Genomic DNA, 16,787 nt, shown 5'->3' with positions numbered 1-16,787 from the left:
CTGCCATATTTCTTATAACATGCCTCAAAACAGCAGCTTGGAATTCGGGACATGCTCTCCCTGATAGAGCATGAGGAGGTTGAGGGGGGGCAGGGTTGAGGTGGTGTAGAGCGCAGCGGGGGGTGTATATTGTAGCGTCCCGGAAGAGTTAGTGCTGCAAGGGGGTTCTGGGTATTTGTTTTGTTGTGTTTATGTTGTGTTATGGTGTGGATGTTCTCCCGAAAATGTTTGCCATTGTTGCTTGGTGTGGGTTCACAGTGTGGCGCATATTTGTAACAGTGTTAAAGTTGTTTATCAGGCCACCCTCAGTGTGACCTGTATGGCTGTTGACCAAGTATGTGTTGCATTCACTTGTGCGTGTGAATAACCGTAGATATTATGTGACTGGGCCGGCACGCAAAGGCAGTGCCTTTATGGTTTATTGGCGCTCAGTACTTCTCCCTACGTCCATGTGCCACTCCGTACAGCTGCGTTTTAAAAAGTCATAAATTTGACTTTTTGAAAACGGTACCGATAATTTCCGATATTACATTTTAAAGCATTTATCGCCCGGTAATATTGGCAGTCCTATATTATCGGACATCTCTACTTAAAATCCCGACAGTGCGCCTTATAACCCGGTGCGCCTAACCTAACTAATACGTTTGGTTGAGCTTACCGACCTCAGAGCTATTTTATTTGGTACATGGTGTATTGATAAGTGTGACCAGTTGATGGCAGTCAAACATAAGAGACATGTGTAGACTGCCCTACGATGGCAATATGACAAGTGAACAACACCAACATTGTGTATGTTCCGTTGAAAATATAGAACATTACACACTGTACTCAAAAATCCATCAAAATGTTTTAGTAGGACTTTGGTACGCTATGAAGCCGCACCGCTTGATGGATTGTACTGTGCTTCAACATAGGAGTATTATTATGCTGTGTGTGTGTGTGTATAAGTTAAGACATTATCTGGCGTTGTGTTTCGCAATACTATGCAAAAGCAACTTTTCCTACCTTCTGGTACCTGCTGATCTGTATTTGGGATCTGCATAAGTCCTGAAAATTTGCGTGCGTGCCAACGACATAGTTAGTGAGCTTCTTCTTTTTCGCTATCTTCTTTTTATGTGACATTCATCCTCCGCTGTTGCCATTTCTAAAATAAAGTAGTGTAAAGTTCTTACTTATATCTGTCAGTAAACTCGCCATGAAAGCGCTAAAACATACCGGTGTAGTGACTTTACATTATTCACCCAAGGAACTTTAGTTATTAGAGTTCCGGTCGGATGGTTTTTCATGGGACACATTTCTGGTGTTGAATTTTGACAAAAAAAACACCATTACATGTTATGTAAACCACAAGAAAGTGTTTGAAATAAAAAAATATAAAATGACCCCTTTAATGTGCCCCATAATACGGTGTGCCTTTTTTATGAGAATAGACCTGAATAGACCTGAATAGACCTGAATAGAGTATTCATCGGCAGTGCGCCTTATAATCCGGTGTGCCCTATGGTCCGGAAAATACAGTATATTGTATTGGTTTTGAAAAGGAAAAATATCAAAAAAGCAGCAGGGGCTATGTTCTTTATTTTTGTCTACACTCTAGTATTTATGGCAGATGACCTGCTCAGTGGACTAGTGGTTAGACCGTCCCACATGAGGTCGGTAGGTTGTGAGTTCAAACCCCGGCCGAGTCATACCAAAGACTAGAAAAATGGAAGCCATTACATCCCTGCTCGGCACACAGAATCAAGGGTTGGAATTGGGGGTCCAAGCACCAAAAAAATGATTCCCGGCCGTGGCCACCGCTGCTGCTCACTGCTCCCCTCATCCCCCAAGGGGTGATCAAGGGTGATGGGTCAAACGCAGAGAATAATTTCACCACACCTCGTGTGTGTGTGTACTTGTAAATGCTCAATCCATGAAATATTAGTTTGTAAGTGACAGTAAACAGATTAAAGAGAGCAGGAAGTACGACTAAGCACACTTAAGCGTTGGATTCACCGTGAAGAAAGACTGGTTTGTGTTTTATGTCATTGTATCTCTTGTAAGGTGTTTTTTTTTTTTTTCCCCCCGACTATTGCTGCGATAAAAACAAGGCACGGATCCCAGCTTTACACGGAGCAAGAGTTAGGAGTAGCAATATCAAGGCTGAATGAATGAATGAATGAATGGTTTATTTTGAGCCATGCAAACAAAACAAGAGAATGACATAAAATACAAAAGAAATATATAAATACATTATTTTTACACCTACATTGAAAACATTACATGTGACAAATCTTTTGTAGATGTCAAGATTGGCTCAAAAGGGAGTGGGAAGAAGTCCACTTATTAGGTCCCACCCCTATACATATACAATATATATATTTACAATATACAATACAATAATATATATAATTCAGTTCAGTGGTTGCTGCGTGGATGCTATATATTATCTATATATAATACATTTAAATTCACACACACTTACATATATACATATGTACACACATATATACACACACATTTATACAATTCATATATAGATATATATATATATATACATATATATACATACATATACATATATATATATATATACACATACATACATACACACATAATCACATACATACACAAATGCATATACCCAAAATACACATACGTCCATCATATACACGCACACACACACACACACACACACACACAAACACACACACACACACACACACACACACACACACACACACACACACACACACCTATATAAATACTATATATATAATAGTATATATAATCAATCAATCAATCAATCAATGTTTACTTATATAGCCCTAAATCACTAGTGTCTCAAAGGGCTGCACAAACCACCACGACATCCTCGGTAGGCCCACATAAGGGCAAGGAAAACTCACACCCAGTGGGACGTCGGTGACAATAATGACCCAGTGGGACGTCGGTGACAATGATGACTATGAGAACCTTAGAGAGGAGGAAAGCAATGGATGTCGAGCGGGTCTAACATGATACTGTGAAAGTTCAATCCACAATGGATACAACACAGTCGCGAGAGTCCAGTCCAAAGAGGATCCAAGACACAGCAGCGAGAGTCCCGTTCACAGCGGAGCCAGCAGGAAACCATCCCAAGCGTAGGCGGACCAGCAGCGCAGAGATGTCCCCAGCCGATACACAGGCGAGCAGTACATGGCCACCGGATCGGACCGGACCCCCTCCACACGGGAGAGTGGGACATAGAAGAAAAAGAAAAGAAACGGCAGATCAACTGGTCTAAAAAGGGAGTCTATTTAAAGGCTAGAGTATACAAATGAGTTTTAAGGTGAGACTTAAATGCTTCTACTGAGGTGGCATCTCGAACTGTTACCGGGAGGGCATTCCAGAGTACTGGAGCCCGAACGGAAAACGCTCTATAGCCCGCAGACTTTTTTTGGGCTTTGGGAATCACTAATAAGCCGGAGTCCTTTGAACGCAGATTTCTTGCCGGGACATACGGTACAATACAATCGGCAAGATAAGATGGAGCTAGACCGTGTAGTATTTTATACGTAAGTAGTAAAACCTTAAAGTCACATCTTAAGTGCACAGGAAGCCAGTGCAGGTGAGCCAGTACAGGTATATATGTATGTATATATGTATATAAAGGTATATACAGTATAGGTATATATGTATGTATATATGTATATAAAGGTATATACAGTACAGGCGTAATGTGATCAAACTTTCTTGTTCTTGTCAAAAGTCTAGCAGCCGCATTTTGTACCAACTGTAATCTTTTAATGCTAGACATGGGGAGACCCCAAAATAATACGTTACAGTAGTCGAGGCGAGACGTAACAAACGCATGGATAATGATCTCAGCGTCTTTAGTGGACAGAATGGAGCGAATTTTAGCGATGTTGCGGAGATGAAAGAAGGCCGTTTTAGTAACGCTTTTAATGTGTGCCTCAAAGGAGAGAGTTGGGTCGAAGATAATACCCAGATTCTTTACCGTGTCGCCTTGTTTAATTGTTTGGTTGTCAAATGTTAGAGTTGTATTATTAAATAGAGGTCGGTGTCTAGCAGGACCGATAATCAGCATTTCCGGTTTTTTGGCGTTGAGTTGCAAAAAGTTAGCGGACATCCATTGTTTAATTTCATTAAGACACGCCTCCAGCTGACTACAATCCGGCGTGTTGGTCAGCTTTAGGGGCATGTAGAGTTGGGTGTCATCAGCATAACAGTGAAAGCTGATACCGTATTTGCGTATGATGTCACCTAGCGGCAGCATGTAGATGCTGAAGAGTGCAGGGCCAAGGACCGAACCCTGGGGAACTCCACACGTTACCTTAACGTAGTCCGAGGTCACATTGTTATGGGAGACACACTGCATCCTATCAGTAAGATAAGAGTTAAACCAAGACAGGGCTAAGTCTGACATACCAATTCGTGTTTTGATACGTTCTAATAAAATATTATGATCGACGGTATCGAAAGCAGCGCTAAGATCGAGGAGCAGCAACATAGATGACGCATCAGAATCCATCGTTAGCAATAGATCATTAGTCATTTTTGCGAGGGCTGTCTCCGTGGAGTGATTTGCCCTGAAACCGGATTGAAAGGTTTCACATAGATTGTTAGACGCTAAGTGTTCATTTAACTGCTCCGCAACAATTTTTTCAAGGATTTTTGAAATAAAGGGAAGGTGAGACACCGGTCGGTAATTTACCATGAGGTCAGGATCGAGGTTAGGTCTTTTAAGAAGAGGATGAATAACCGCTTTTTTGAATGCTAGGGGAACACTGCCCGAGGAGAGTGATAAGTTTATAATATTTAGCACTGATGGACCTAATAATTCAAAGAGCTCCTTGATCAGTTTCCCAGGAAGAGGGTCAAGTAAACATGTTGTCTGTTTTATTCCATTTACACGTTGTAACAATTCCTCTAATGTTATTTCCTCAAAACGAGAGAAACTATTTTGGAGGGCAGTATCCGCCGTATATACAATCGTGTCAGTGTTAATAGAACCCCGTTGTAGCTGGAACGCATTGTCTTTAATCTCCTTTCTAATGACTTCAATTTTCTTACTAAAGAATTGCATAAAGTCATCAGCTGAGTGGGTGGAGCTACTGGAAGGAGTCCCTTGTTGGGTTAGCGATGCTACCGTACTAAACAAAAATTTAGGATCGTTTTTATTACGGTGGATGAGATTTGAGTAATATTTAGCTTTAGCTAAGGTAAGCATGCGTTTATAAGTTATTAAACCATCACTCCATGCTTGATGGTGCACCTCAAGTTTAGTCGTGCGCCATTTGCGTTCCAGCTTTCTACATAATAATTTCTGAGCCCTAGTTTCTTCTGTAAACCACGGGGTGCGCTTTTTTGGAGCCTTTTTTAACTTTAGCGGTGCTATGTTATCAATGGTTTCGCGCAGGGCGTCGTTAAAGTTGTTAGTGAGGTTATCAATAGAGCCCACATACTTTGGGAATGGTGCCATTACCGAGGGCAGTAGGTCAGCAAGAGTTGTCGTTGTGGCTGTATTAATGTTGCGGCTGCTATAGCAGGTATTATTATTATTAGTTTGACGAACATGCGTCTGAACCTCGAATTTTATAAGGTAATGATCGGACAATACTTTAGTATACGGGAGTATCGTAACTTTGGAAACGGTGATGCCCCTGACAAGCACTAGGTCTATCGTATTACCGTTGCGATGCGTGGGTTCATTTATTATTTGTGTGAGACCACAGCTATCAATTACAGTCTGGAGCGCTACGCACGGTGGGTCCGATGGGGTATTCATATGGATATTAAAGTCCCCCATTATGATTATATTATCGGCGTGTGTCACTAGATCAGCAACGAACTCTGTGAATTCATTAATAAAGTCCGAATAGGGCCCTGGGGGGCGGTAGATAACAGCCAGGTGTAGAGGCAGCGGTGTGACAGACCTCATAGTAAGCACCTCAAACGATTTATATTTATTATTTATGTTAGGACTAAGGTTAAAGTTTTCGTTGTATATTAGTGCGACCCCCCCACCCCTTTTGAGCGGACGGGCAATATGCGCATGTGTAAAGTTAGGAGGACATGCCTCATTTAGCGCAAAAAAGTCGTTTGGTTTAAGCCAGGTTTCGCTGAGACCGATGACGTTAAGATTGTTGTCTCTGATAATATCATTAACTAACAACGTTTTAGGAGACAATGATCTTATGTTTAAAAAACCTATATTATAGGTAGTGGGCTGTTTTAGGGAATTTTTGATCAAATTATCCGTAGTAGCAATATTAATAATGTTGTGTTTATTATGCCCAGTGCATTTAGTATAGTTACGACCATATCTAGGAATTGATACGACAGGAATTTTCCGATTGTTTGTTTGTTGCTTTGATAAACTGCACACATCATAGTTAGCCACCTCGGTAAAACACATGTCCAACTCTGAAACACTCAAAGCAGAAAAAACTTGTTCTAATTTAACTGACTCCTTACCCAGACCAGTAGTCTCGCATTTTCCATCTAAATCCGTCTTCGGGATGGAGGGAAGTGGTGTTCTGTGGGGATTAGCCTTCTGCTTTGTTTTTAGCCCCGCTCGGCATCCGCGTTTCCGAACACACCGCTGGCGTCTGCTCCGTAGACGGCCCCCGCTGCTACTAGACTCCCCTGCTTCACAGGCCGCTGGATGTAGCCGCCGATGTATTCCCATGCTAGTTAGCATGTTTAGCACGCCCGCGTCTATCAGTCCAAAACGGCCCGATTCGTCCACATCCAGAAGTGTCTGGCGGTCGTACGTGATCACGGAGTGACCACGATGTGAGCCAGCCATAAAGTTTGTGGAATTGTCCGGTATTTCTGCCAAATGTTCCATCTTTAGCAAGAGCTCCTCGAGAGCGCAGCCCGTCCGGGCGCCGCCATCTTGCATCAATAATATACAATATAATATACACTTTTGTCTAAACATTATTAACAGTTTTTGGTGCCTATGGGAACAAGCTTTCATTTTGACTGTGATATTAGTGGTTAAAAGCCCAGAAGCCCAGATTTGAAAGAGCTCACTAAATACGAGCAGAATCATCTCCTTCTGTTGTTGTTGTTGCAGGAGATTCTGTGTGTGCATCTGGCAGATTGCACTGAAGTTGTATGTGTTCATAAAAATAAAATAAAAAAAGCAGACAAATGCTGAAAAAGTGAGTAAAGGTTAATTGTGTGTCGTCATAAAAGACTCAAACTGATGTACGGTAGTTGACGGTTTGAAATGTTTCAGGTTTAAAAGTGTCAAGGCTGGGACTGTGGTGTGGTTTGTGTTCGACTGGACCGGACATGGCGTGAAAGTAATGACATCTTTTAATCATAACTCAAAAAAGGAACTAACAAAAGTCGCTCACGGCGGAGGTACAAAACTTGGCAAAAAAACAAAAAATATTCGTGGAGAGAGCTGACGGGCCGACACCAGGGCAGAGCACGCTGGAGCCCTGCCCAAGATGGCGGCAAGGAGGCGGAAAAGGCGGGGTGTGCTGGGAGTGACGCCGCCGCAATCTAATTCAGGTGCATGGATTGCGCACCGGCAGACAATCAACATACCTCCTCGCAGTGTATTAAAGGGGAGAAGGAGGAGAAATCGGGGCAGAAGGAGTTGGAGAACCTGAGTACCGAGAGCGACAGAGAGCGAGCCGAAGACAGCGATGACGTGCCCGGCTGAAAGAGAATGAGGAGCGAGCAGGAGAGAAGGAGCTGAAAAGCGACCCGACCGCAGACAAGCTTGAGTTATTGAAAGAATAAACAAGACTCAAACCTGCTAAGCAATGTCCTTCCTGAGTGGTCCATGGAACCCGCACGACGACAGCAAGGGACTGTCGCACTATTACTATAACGTAAACTATGGACATAAAACAAAACTTGCAAACTATGGCATGAATGACGAAAACTTACTTGGAACGAAAAAGGAGCAACAAGGATGTGCAGAGGGTGATGTCGCCAGGCTGACTACCTGGCGACTACAGGCTTAAATAGGGCTGTGGTGATTAAAAAGTGTGTGAGTCCAAGTGAATCAGGTGCGTGACAAAAACAAACAAGAGTGCACAATAAGTCCAAAAGCAAACAGAACACGACCACAAAACATGACAAAAATACTTTTTATGTTTTGTTTTGTATTGTTTAGTGACGTGACTGTGTGTCCAGGGAGAATAAATACAAATAGAGATGTCCGATTATATCGGACTGACGATATTATGGGCCGATAAATGCTTTAAAATGCAATATCGTAAAATATCGGTATCGGTTCTAAAAAGTAAAGTTGATGACTTTTTAAAACGCCGCCGTGTACATGGATGTGGGGAGAAGTACAAGGCAGCAATAAACCCTAAAGGCACTGCCTTCGCATACCAACCCACTCACATATCATCTATGGCTTTTCACACACACCAGTGAATACCACGCATACTTGGTCAACAGGCATACAGGTCACACTGATGGTGTCCGTACAATTAACTTTAACACTGTTACAAATATGCGCCGCACTGTGAACCCACACCAAACAAGAATGACAAACACATTTTGCACTGTAACACAACATAAACAACAGAACAAATACCCAGGATTCCTTTGCAGCACTAACTTTTCCGGGACGCTACAATATAAACCCACGCTACCCCCTCCCCCCAGCCCCGCCCACCTCAACCACCTCATGCTCTCTCAGGGAGAGCATGTCCCAAATTCCAAGCTGCTGTTTTGAGGCATGTTAAAAAAATAATGCACTTTGTGACTTCAATAATAAATATGGCAGTGCCATGTTGGCATTTTTTTCTCCATAACTTGCGTTGTTTTATTTTGAAAAACCTTGTGACATTGTTTAATGCATCACAACAAAATGAGGCATAATAATGTGTTCATTCCACCACTGTATACATCGGTATTGGTTGATATCGGAATCGTTAATTAAAAGTAGGACAATATCGGAATATCAGATATTGGCCAAAAAAAGCCATTATGGGACATCTCTAAATACAAATATGTACCTTCATCACTTTTTCATGAACTACTATGTAAGCAATATTTAGCAAATGTTGCATATTAACAAAAACAAAACAAACAAAAAATACATAGCTCATTTTGAAAAGGAAAAAGATGACCAATGTTTACAATCTTAAAACTCTGTTGGGTTTATGGTGATCTACAAACCCCAAAACCAGTGAAGTTGTCACGTTGTGTAAAATGTAAATAAAAACAAAATACAATAATTTGCTGATCCTTTTCAACTTGTATTCAATTGAAAAGACTGCAAAGACTAGATACTTAAAGTTCGAACTGAGAAACAGTTTTATTTTGCAAATATTAGCTCATTTGGAAATTGATGCCTGCGACGTATTTCAAAAAAGCTGGCACAAGTGGCAAAAAAGACTGAGAAAGTTGAGGAATGCTCACCAGACACTTATTTGGAACATCCCACAGGTGAGCAGGCTAATTGGGAACAGGTGTGTGCCATGATTGGCTATAAAAGCTCATTCATTCACAAACAAAGATGGGGCGGGCTGTCACCACTTTGTGAAAAAATGCGTGAGCAAATTTTCCAACAGTTAAAAAACAAAATTTCTCAACGAGTTAAATGTAAAGTTCCTTTTACAGTGAATAACTTTAAAAGGAAAAACGACACCAAAAATTTTACCGTACAATTCTGGTGACTGACCTGTTGTTTTTGTTTTGTTTTTTACTCATAAAATCCGTGATTGCTGTTTTACGATGTATATATTTCAAATGGAAAAACGGCACCACAGGTTTTTTTTTTACGTTTAAGTTCTGGCAATTGAGCTGCCAGTTTTTTACCATAACATCTACAGTTTTTGTTTTCACAGTTTATTACTGTAAATATAAAAACTATACAACATTTATTTTGAGGTTAAATAACTCAGCTGTTTTCCTGTAAAATATATGGTTGTTTTAATTGTGTATTTCTGTATATATCAGGCGTGTCCAAACTTTTTTTTTTCTTGCACCATGACTAGGGAAGGTTGTTTTGGAATGTGTCATATAAGTAAATGTTGCGCTATTATTTTAGAATACGTTCAAGGGTCATTGATCGTTAATTTGTAAGCACTCCGCGGTGCAATACTTTGTTACACTCACCTGTAAAATCTGTGATTGTTGTTTTTACGGTGTATTTACTGCAAATGGAAAAATTGTTCCACAGTTTTTTTACAGTAAAGTTCTGGCAATTGAGCTGCCAGTTTATTACCGTAACATCTACAGTTGTTGATTTTACAGTCTATTACTCTAAATATAAAAACCATACAACATTTATTTTAAGGTTAAATAACTGAGCTGTTTTCCTGTAAAATATATGGTTGTTTTTATTGTGTATTTCTGTATATCAAGGGTGTCCAAACTTTTTTTTTTTGCACCATGACTAGGGAAGGTTGCTTTGGAATGTGTCATATAAGTAAATGTTGATCGGTTAATTTGTAAGCACTCCGCGCTGCAATACATTGTTACACTCATGTAAATGTAAAAACAGTACCAAAGTTAGGGTTTATTTACAGTAACAATGTTTTTACTGTAAAATGTATAGTTCTTTTTACAGTGTATAACTTTAAATAGAAAAACGATGCTTAAGTTGTTTTACCGTTCAATTCCGGTGACTGAGCTGCCGGTTTTTGTTTTTTTCTACCCATAAAATCCATGATTGTTGTTTTTACTGTGTATTTACTGCAAATGGAAAAACGGTACCACAGTTTTTTTACAGTATAGTTCTGGCAATTGAGCTGCCAGTTTTTTTACCAACACATCTACGTTTGTTGTCTTTACAGTCCATTACTGTAAATATAAAAACTATACATTTATTTGAAGGTTAAATAACTGAGCTGTTTTCCCGTGAAATCCACGGTTGTTTTAATTGTGTATTTCTGTATATAAAGGGTGTCCAAACGTTCTCTTTTTTTTTCACTATGACTAGGGAAGGTTGTTTTGGAATGTGTCATATAAGTAAATGTTTCGGCAGTTTTTTTGTTTGTTTTTAGCGTACAATTCCATGGATAACTTGCTTTAAAATCATAAGTCAAGCATATTTGTTTTTATTTTAATAAAAAAAATGTTTGAAATATATGGTAATATAATATTTGTTGCAATATTAGGTATGCAATTTCAAGCATTACACGCATTTTTTTCCTGTCAAACCGAAAGAAAGTGTCCATTGTACTTTATTGGCGCACATTTTATCCAGGCTTACCCCCTCCCCAACCTTGGGTGTGACACCTGTGGCGTGGAGGTGATAGCACACAGCGGCGTGTAAACACACAATCTGTTTGGCGGGCGACAAGAACCAGGGCAGCCGTGCTGTCACGGACAGTAAAGCAGTCTTCCCTCCGTACGGACTGTCAGGCGGCAGAGGGAACATTTTACACTGTGAGAGTGACTTGTTTGGATGACCACCGGGCCCCCACCCTCGCTGTCGCCACCGGCAACAAGACTGGGAGGATGAATCCAGCGGTTAGCGTGTTTAAGGACGAGAGCGGGGAGGCGAGGCATTCTTTGGGGGGTTACTGCTCCTCCGTGGAGTCATCATTTTTAAATAATGTGCCTTGATTGCCTTAATGTCTCCATTGAAACTATTATCTTTCACGACTATCATCATGTCGGTCATAAACGGGAGTCTGGGATGATTCTTATTAAGACAGACTTTTATACCTTTTTACTTCCGGTTTGCTTCACTCATTCAACGAAACTTTTCAATTTTCATGCAGCAAGAAGAATGTAAGACGAAGTGAAGCAGTTTATGGAGTATGATGGAACATAAAGGTCAAATTTGGAGGATTTATCACTGGTGTTTTTTTTTAGTTTTTTTTTTAACTTTAGCACTGTAACTTTTCTACATTTAACGCTAAAACAAAAAGGTCCGAAATTGTACAGCAGGGAAGGGATTCATTTGGCTCTCCCGTAAAATCTACAGTTGTATTTACAATGTATTAGTGAGAATAGAAAAATAACATCCATTTTTTTACAGTAAAATTCTAGCGACTGAGTTGCTATTTTTAGCACGATATCACGATTGTAAAAAAAAAAAAAAAAGTTTCTTTTTTTACGGGAAAGTTCCAATTTTTTACTGCAAAATTATCGTAATTTTTAATGTACTACTTCATGGATGACTTGATTTTTTTACGCTAAAGTTCGATTTTTTTTACCACAAAATGATTGTAGTTTTTACAGTGTATCACTTCATGGATAACTTGTTTAAAAATCACAAATCAAGCAGATTTTCAACACATTTTTTTTTTTTAGTATTTGTCATTAGAAATGCTGTCTGCTGCAAAGAATGGAAAGCGCCACGCTACAAAGTTACAATTGCCACAAAACACATTTTAAGATATTCTGCCATCTGATGGGTTTTTTTTTCCATTGAATCAACAATTGTTGTTTTTACAGTCTATTACTGTAAATGGAAAAAAAATAAACATATTTTTAAGCTAAAGTTCTAGCAATCAAGGCGTTAATTTTTTAACGCAAAATTATTGTAGTTTTTAAAGTTTACCGCTTCATGTATAACTTGTTTTAAAATCACAAAACAAGCAGATATTCAACGCTTTTTTTTGTATGTGTTATTAGGAATGCAGTCTGCTGAAAATGATGGAAAGCGCCGCGCTACAATGTTGGAATTGCCACAAAACACATTTCACGATATTCAACACTCTACTGCCATCTGCTGTTTTTTTACCATGAAATCCACAATTGTTTTTTACAGTGTATTACTGTAAATGGAAAAAACTGTTATTTTACGCTAAAGTTCTAGCAATTGAGCGGCCAGTTTTTTACCGCAAAATTTTTGCAATTTTTACAGTGAGCCGCTACATGGATAACTTGTTTTAAAATCACAAATCAAGCAGATATTCAACTTTTTATTTTATGTTGTATTTGTTATTAGGAATGCAGTCTGCCGAAAATGATGGAAAGCGCCACCCTACAAAGTTGGAATTGCCACAAAACCCATTTTAAGGTATTCAACACTCCACTGCCATCTGCTGTTTTTTTCAACATGAAATCCACGATTGTTGTTTTTACGGTCTATTACTGTAAATGGAAAAAAACAATTTTTCAACGCTAAAGTTCTAGCAATTGAGCTGCCAGTTTCTTACCGCAAAATTCTTGCAATTTTTACAGTGATCCGCTTCATAGATAACTTGTTTTAAAATCACAAATCAAGCAGATGTATAACTTTTTTTTTTGTATTTCTTATAAGGAATGCAGTCTGCTGAAAATGAGGGAAAGTGCCACGCTACAAAGTTGGAATTGCCACAAAATATATTTTATGATATTCAACACTCCACTGCCATCTGGTGGCCAAGTAGATATTTCAACCCCCCCCCCCCCCCCCCCAAATTTGTCACGTTTCATCAGTCTGCTAAATAAGTGGTTCTTAACCATATTGTCCTCAGGGCTCAACTCTTTCACTACAGGGGCCCAAGTAAAAATGAACATTGAATTCATAATGTCAAATGATATGAGACCGTGAGTTAATCACAAAGGTTATTATCGAGGCTTAGGTCAGGCTGATTAGAAAAATAAATACTAACCAAATAAATGCAACAGAAAAACTGATTAAAAATACATTTACTTCAGATAACACGGCGCTAAAATTAATACATTCTAACAAATAATGTGCGTTCTTTAAATAAAATGTCAACAAAATGAAAGTGCAAATTAAAATACAACTTCACCACTTTGGTCATATTTTTTGCGCTTGAGAAACTTCTTCATGACTTTAGCTCCAGACTTTTTTTTTTTTTCAATAGTGTTATTCTAGCAACAAGTGGTGGAAAAGTGTATTACAACAGAGTACCGATGCGGCCCAAACGGACCACAGCTGAGAAAGTGATATTTTTCCGCGGCCCTCTCGGAAGCACTTGTGGCCCTATGGTTAAGACACACAGAGGTAAACCACGACGACTGTGGGCTGTATGAATCCCCTTCCTAGTGTAGCGATACAAAGACTAGACGTGTATCGTTCCAGTATTGATATCGGATGTCTGGTGTGGGAGGGGGGGCAGGACTGCTTGTCCGGCCCCACTCTTGTGCCAAAAACAGGGGGGAATAAAACAAAAAATACTAAAGCACGAAAGAACCGACTAAAATCCACGTGAACGAGCACTTGGTATCACCAAGTATCAGCAGATGTCAAACGATATCGACTTGCATCTAAAATGTCTGATACAAGTACCAGTGCAAAAGTAAAGATGCTGGGTCATATAGTCTACTTGGCGCTAGCAGCTACACAGCAGCTAAGCGCACAATAGCACACAAGCTGGGCATACATAATAATTGTCCTTCGCTGAACTACATTGCAGTCTAGAGCGGCACCTTTGTCAAAGTGTATTGGTCCGATACCAGCAAAACATATTGAACGATATCGGCTTTTTATCGAAAGTCTCCAATGTAGGTTGCACTTTTAAATGAACATCCGGAAGTCCTCCAATAAGCGCACAATTTCTCGTATTTCAGTCAAGTCATTTACAAAAAAGGTCAACATTGCTAGGCTATAGGCTACTAGGAGCTAGCAGCTACACCGCAGCTAAGCGCACAATAGCACACAAGCTAGACATATGTTGTCTTCAAATAAAGCTGTAAATTGTTTTTGGCGACATCTAGTGGTCACAAATATTCCACTCATCTTAAGCTCATGATATTGGCATAGTTTATCTAAAGATACTTATGTCTAGCTTGTGTGCTATTGTGCGCTCAGCTGCTGTGTATCTGCTAGCCCCTAGTAGCCTATAGCCTAGCAGTGTTTACCTTTTTGTAAATGACTCGACTGGAATACGGGAAAATGTGCGTTTATTGGAGGACATTCGGATATTGACTTCAAAGTATAATCCTACATCGGAAACTGTTGATAAAAAGCCGATATCAAGTCTTTTCCGATATGTTTTTTATACCTAGCAGTGTTCTCTCTCTTTTACCAATTTCACTTGATCAAGTCTTTTCCAATATTGCACAATACAAAATACAACCAACGGATATCGATAGTGGACACAGTTGTATCCCTGTATGACACTGATACCAACCACTATACTGTACAGTGTTTCATTCATTGGAGGGACTCAGACTGAGACTGAGACTGAAACTTACCTTTAGATACTCTCAGGATGTTCTTCTTGGCACTGCCACCACCCGACCCGTCACAGCCGTCTTCGTCGTCGCAGTCACCGCTGTATCGTCCTTCCACGTCCCCGCTTCCGGTCTCGATCTGGTCTAAGGTCCCCAGTTTAGGAATGGACTTTCCTTGCAGCAGCTGCGATGCAAAAAACAAGAAGCAAGGCGGCGGTCAATATGTACTTAATGATGGCACCGACAGTGTTTATGTGCGGATGCCAGTTAAAATTGGTGATGGAAAAATTGTAATATGTTATGATATTAATATATATGGCGGTAAACACGTAATTGATACCAATAAAAGAATGGGATCAATATGTTGTTCCATGTTCTATTTTTTTAAACAATTACGACTCTTATTTGTAACGATTCTTAATTGTTTCAAACCAATATCTCCCCGTGAATGCGTGGGTTCCCTCCGGGTACTCCGGCTTCCTCCCACCTCCAAAGACATGCACCTGGGGATAGGCCCCTCCCACCTCCAAAGACATGCACCTGGGGATAGGCCCCTCCCATCTCCAAAGACATGCACCTGGGGATTGGCCCCTCCCACCTCCAAAGACATGCACCTGAGGATAGGCCCCTCCCACCTCCAAAGACATGCACCTGGGGATTGGCCCCTCCCACCTCCAAAGACATGCACTTGGGGATAGGCCCCTCCCACCTCCAAAGACATGCACCTGGGGATTGGCCCCTCCCACCTCCAAAGACATGCACCTGGGGATTGGCCCCTCCCACCTCCAAAGACATGCACCTGGGGATTGGCCCCTCCCACCTCCAAAGACATGCACCTGGGGATAGGCCCCTCCCACCTCCAAAGACATGCACCTGGGGATAGGCCCCTCCCACCTCCAAAGACATGCACCTGGAGATAGGCCCCTCCCACCTCCAAAGACATGCACCTGGGGATAGGTCGATTGGCAACACTAAATGGTCCCTAGTGTGTGAATGTTGTCTGTCTATCTGTGTTGGCCCTGTGATGAGGTGGCGACTTGTCCAGGGTGTACCCTGCCTTCCGCCCGATTGTAGCTGAGATAGGCGCCAGCGACCCCGAAAGGGAATAAGCGGTAGAAAATGGATGGATATATATATATATATATATATATATATATATATATATATATATATATATATATATATAGCTGAGATAGGAGCCAGCGCCCCCCACGGCCCCAAAAGGGAATAAGCGGTAGAAAATGGATGGATGGATATATATATATATATATACATAAATAAATGTGCATATATACTTAAATGTGTTGTGTATATAAACACATACAGTATATGTATATAAATATGTATATATACATACATATTTATTTACCTATGTGTATATATATATATATATATACCTATATATGTATAGATACAGATACATGTGTATACATACACGACACATTTATATATATATACACACATTTCTATATATACACGCACACACATATGTATACATACTTAAATATATGTTTATAAATATGTATATATATGCAGATTTATATATATACACGCACGCACACACACACACACACACACACACATATACGTTTATATATTTAAATATGTTTATAAATATATATGTATACATACATATTTATATATGTATGTGTATATGTACACACAACACATGTATATATACACACATTTATATATATATATATATATATATATATATATATATATATATATAT

At 39.9% G+C, this 16,787-nt stretch overlaps 1 protein-coding gene across 1 annotated transcript in view; it reads right to left on the bottom strand.

Moving 5' to 3' along the window:
• Positions 1-16,787, bottom strand: part of gpc5a (glypican 5a) — a 316,105-nt gene that overhangs the window by 96,854 nt on the left and 202,464 nt on the right. The window contains 1 exon segment of the mRNA XM_061887058.1: positions 15,076-15,238. Coding sequence (XP_061743042.1) covers positions 15,076-15,238 — 163 coding nt within the window.

Source organism: Nerophis ophidion, linkage group LG25 (genome assembly GCF_033978795.1).
Source record: "Nerophis ophidion isolate RoL-2023_Sa linkage group LG25, RoL_Noph_v1.0, whole genome shotgun sequence".
NCBI classification, from domain to species: domain Eukaryota; kingdom Metazoa; phylum Chordata; class Actinopteri; order Syngnathiformes; family Syngnathidae; genus Nerophis; species Nerophis ophidion.
Note: the sequence above shows the minus strand (reverse complement) of the source record. Positions and strands in the feature narration are given on the sequence as shown.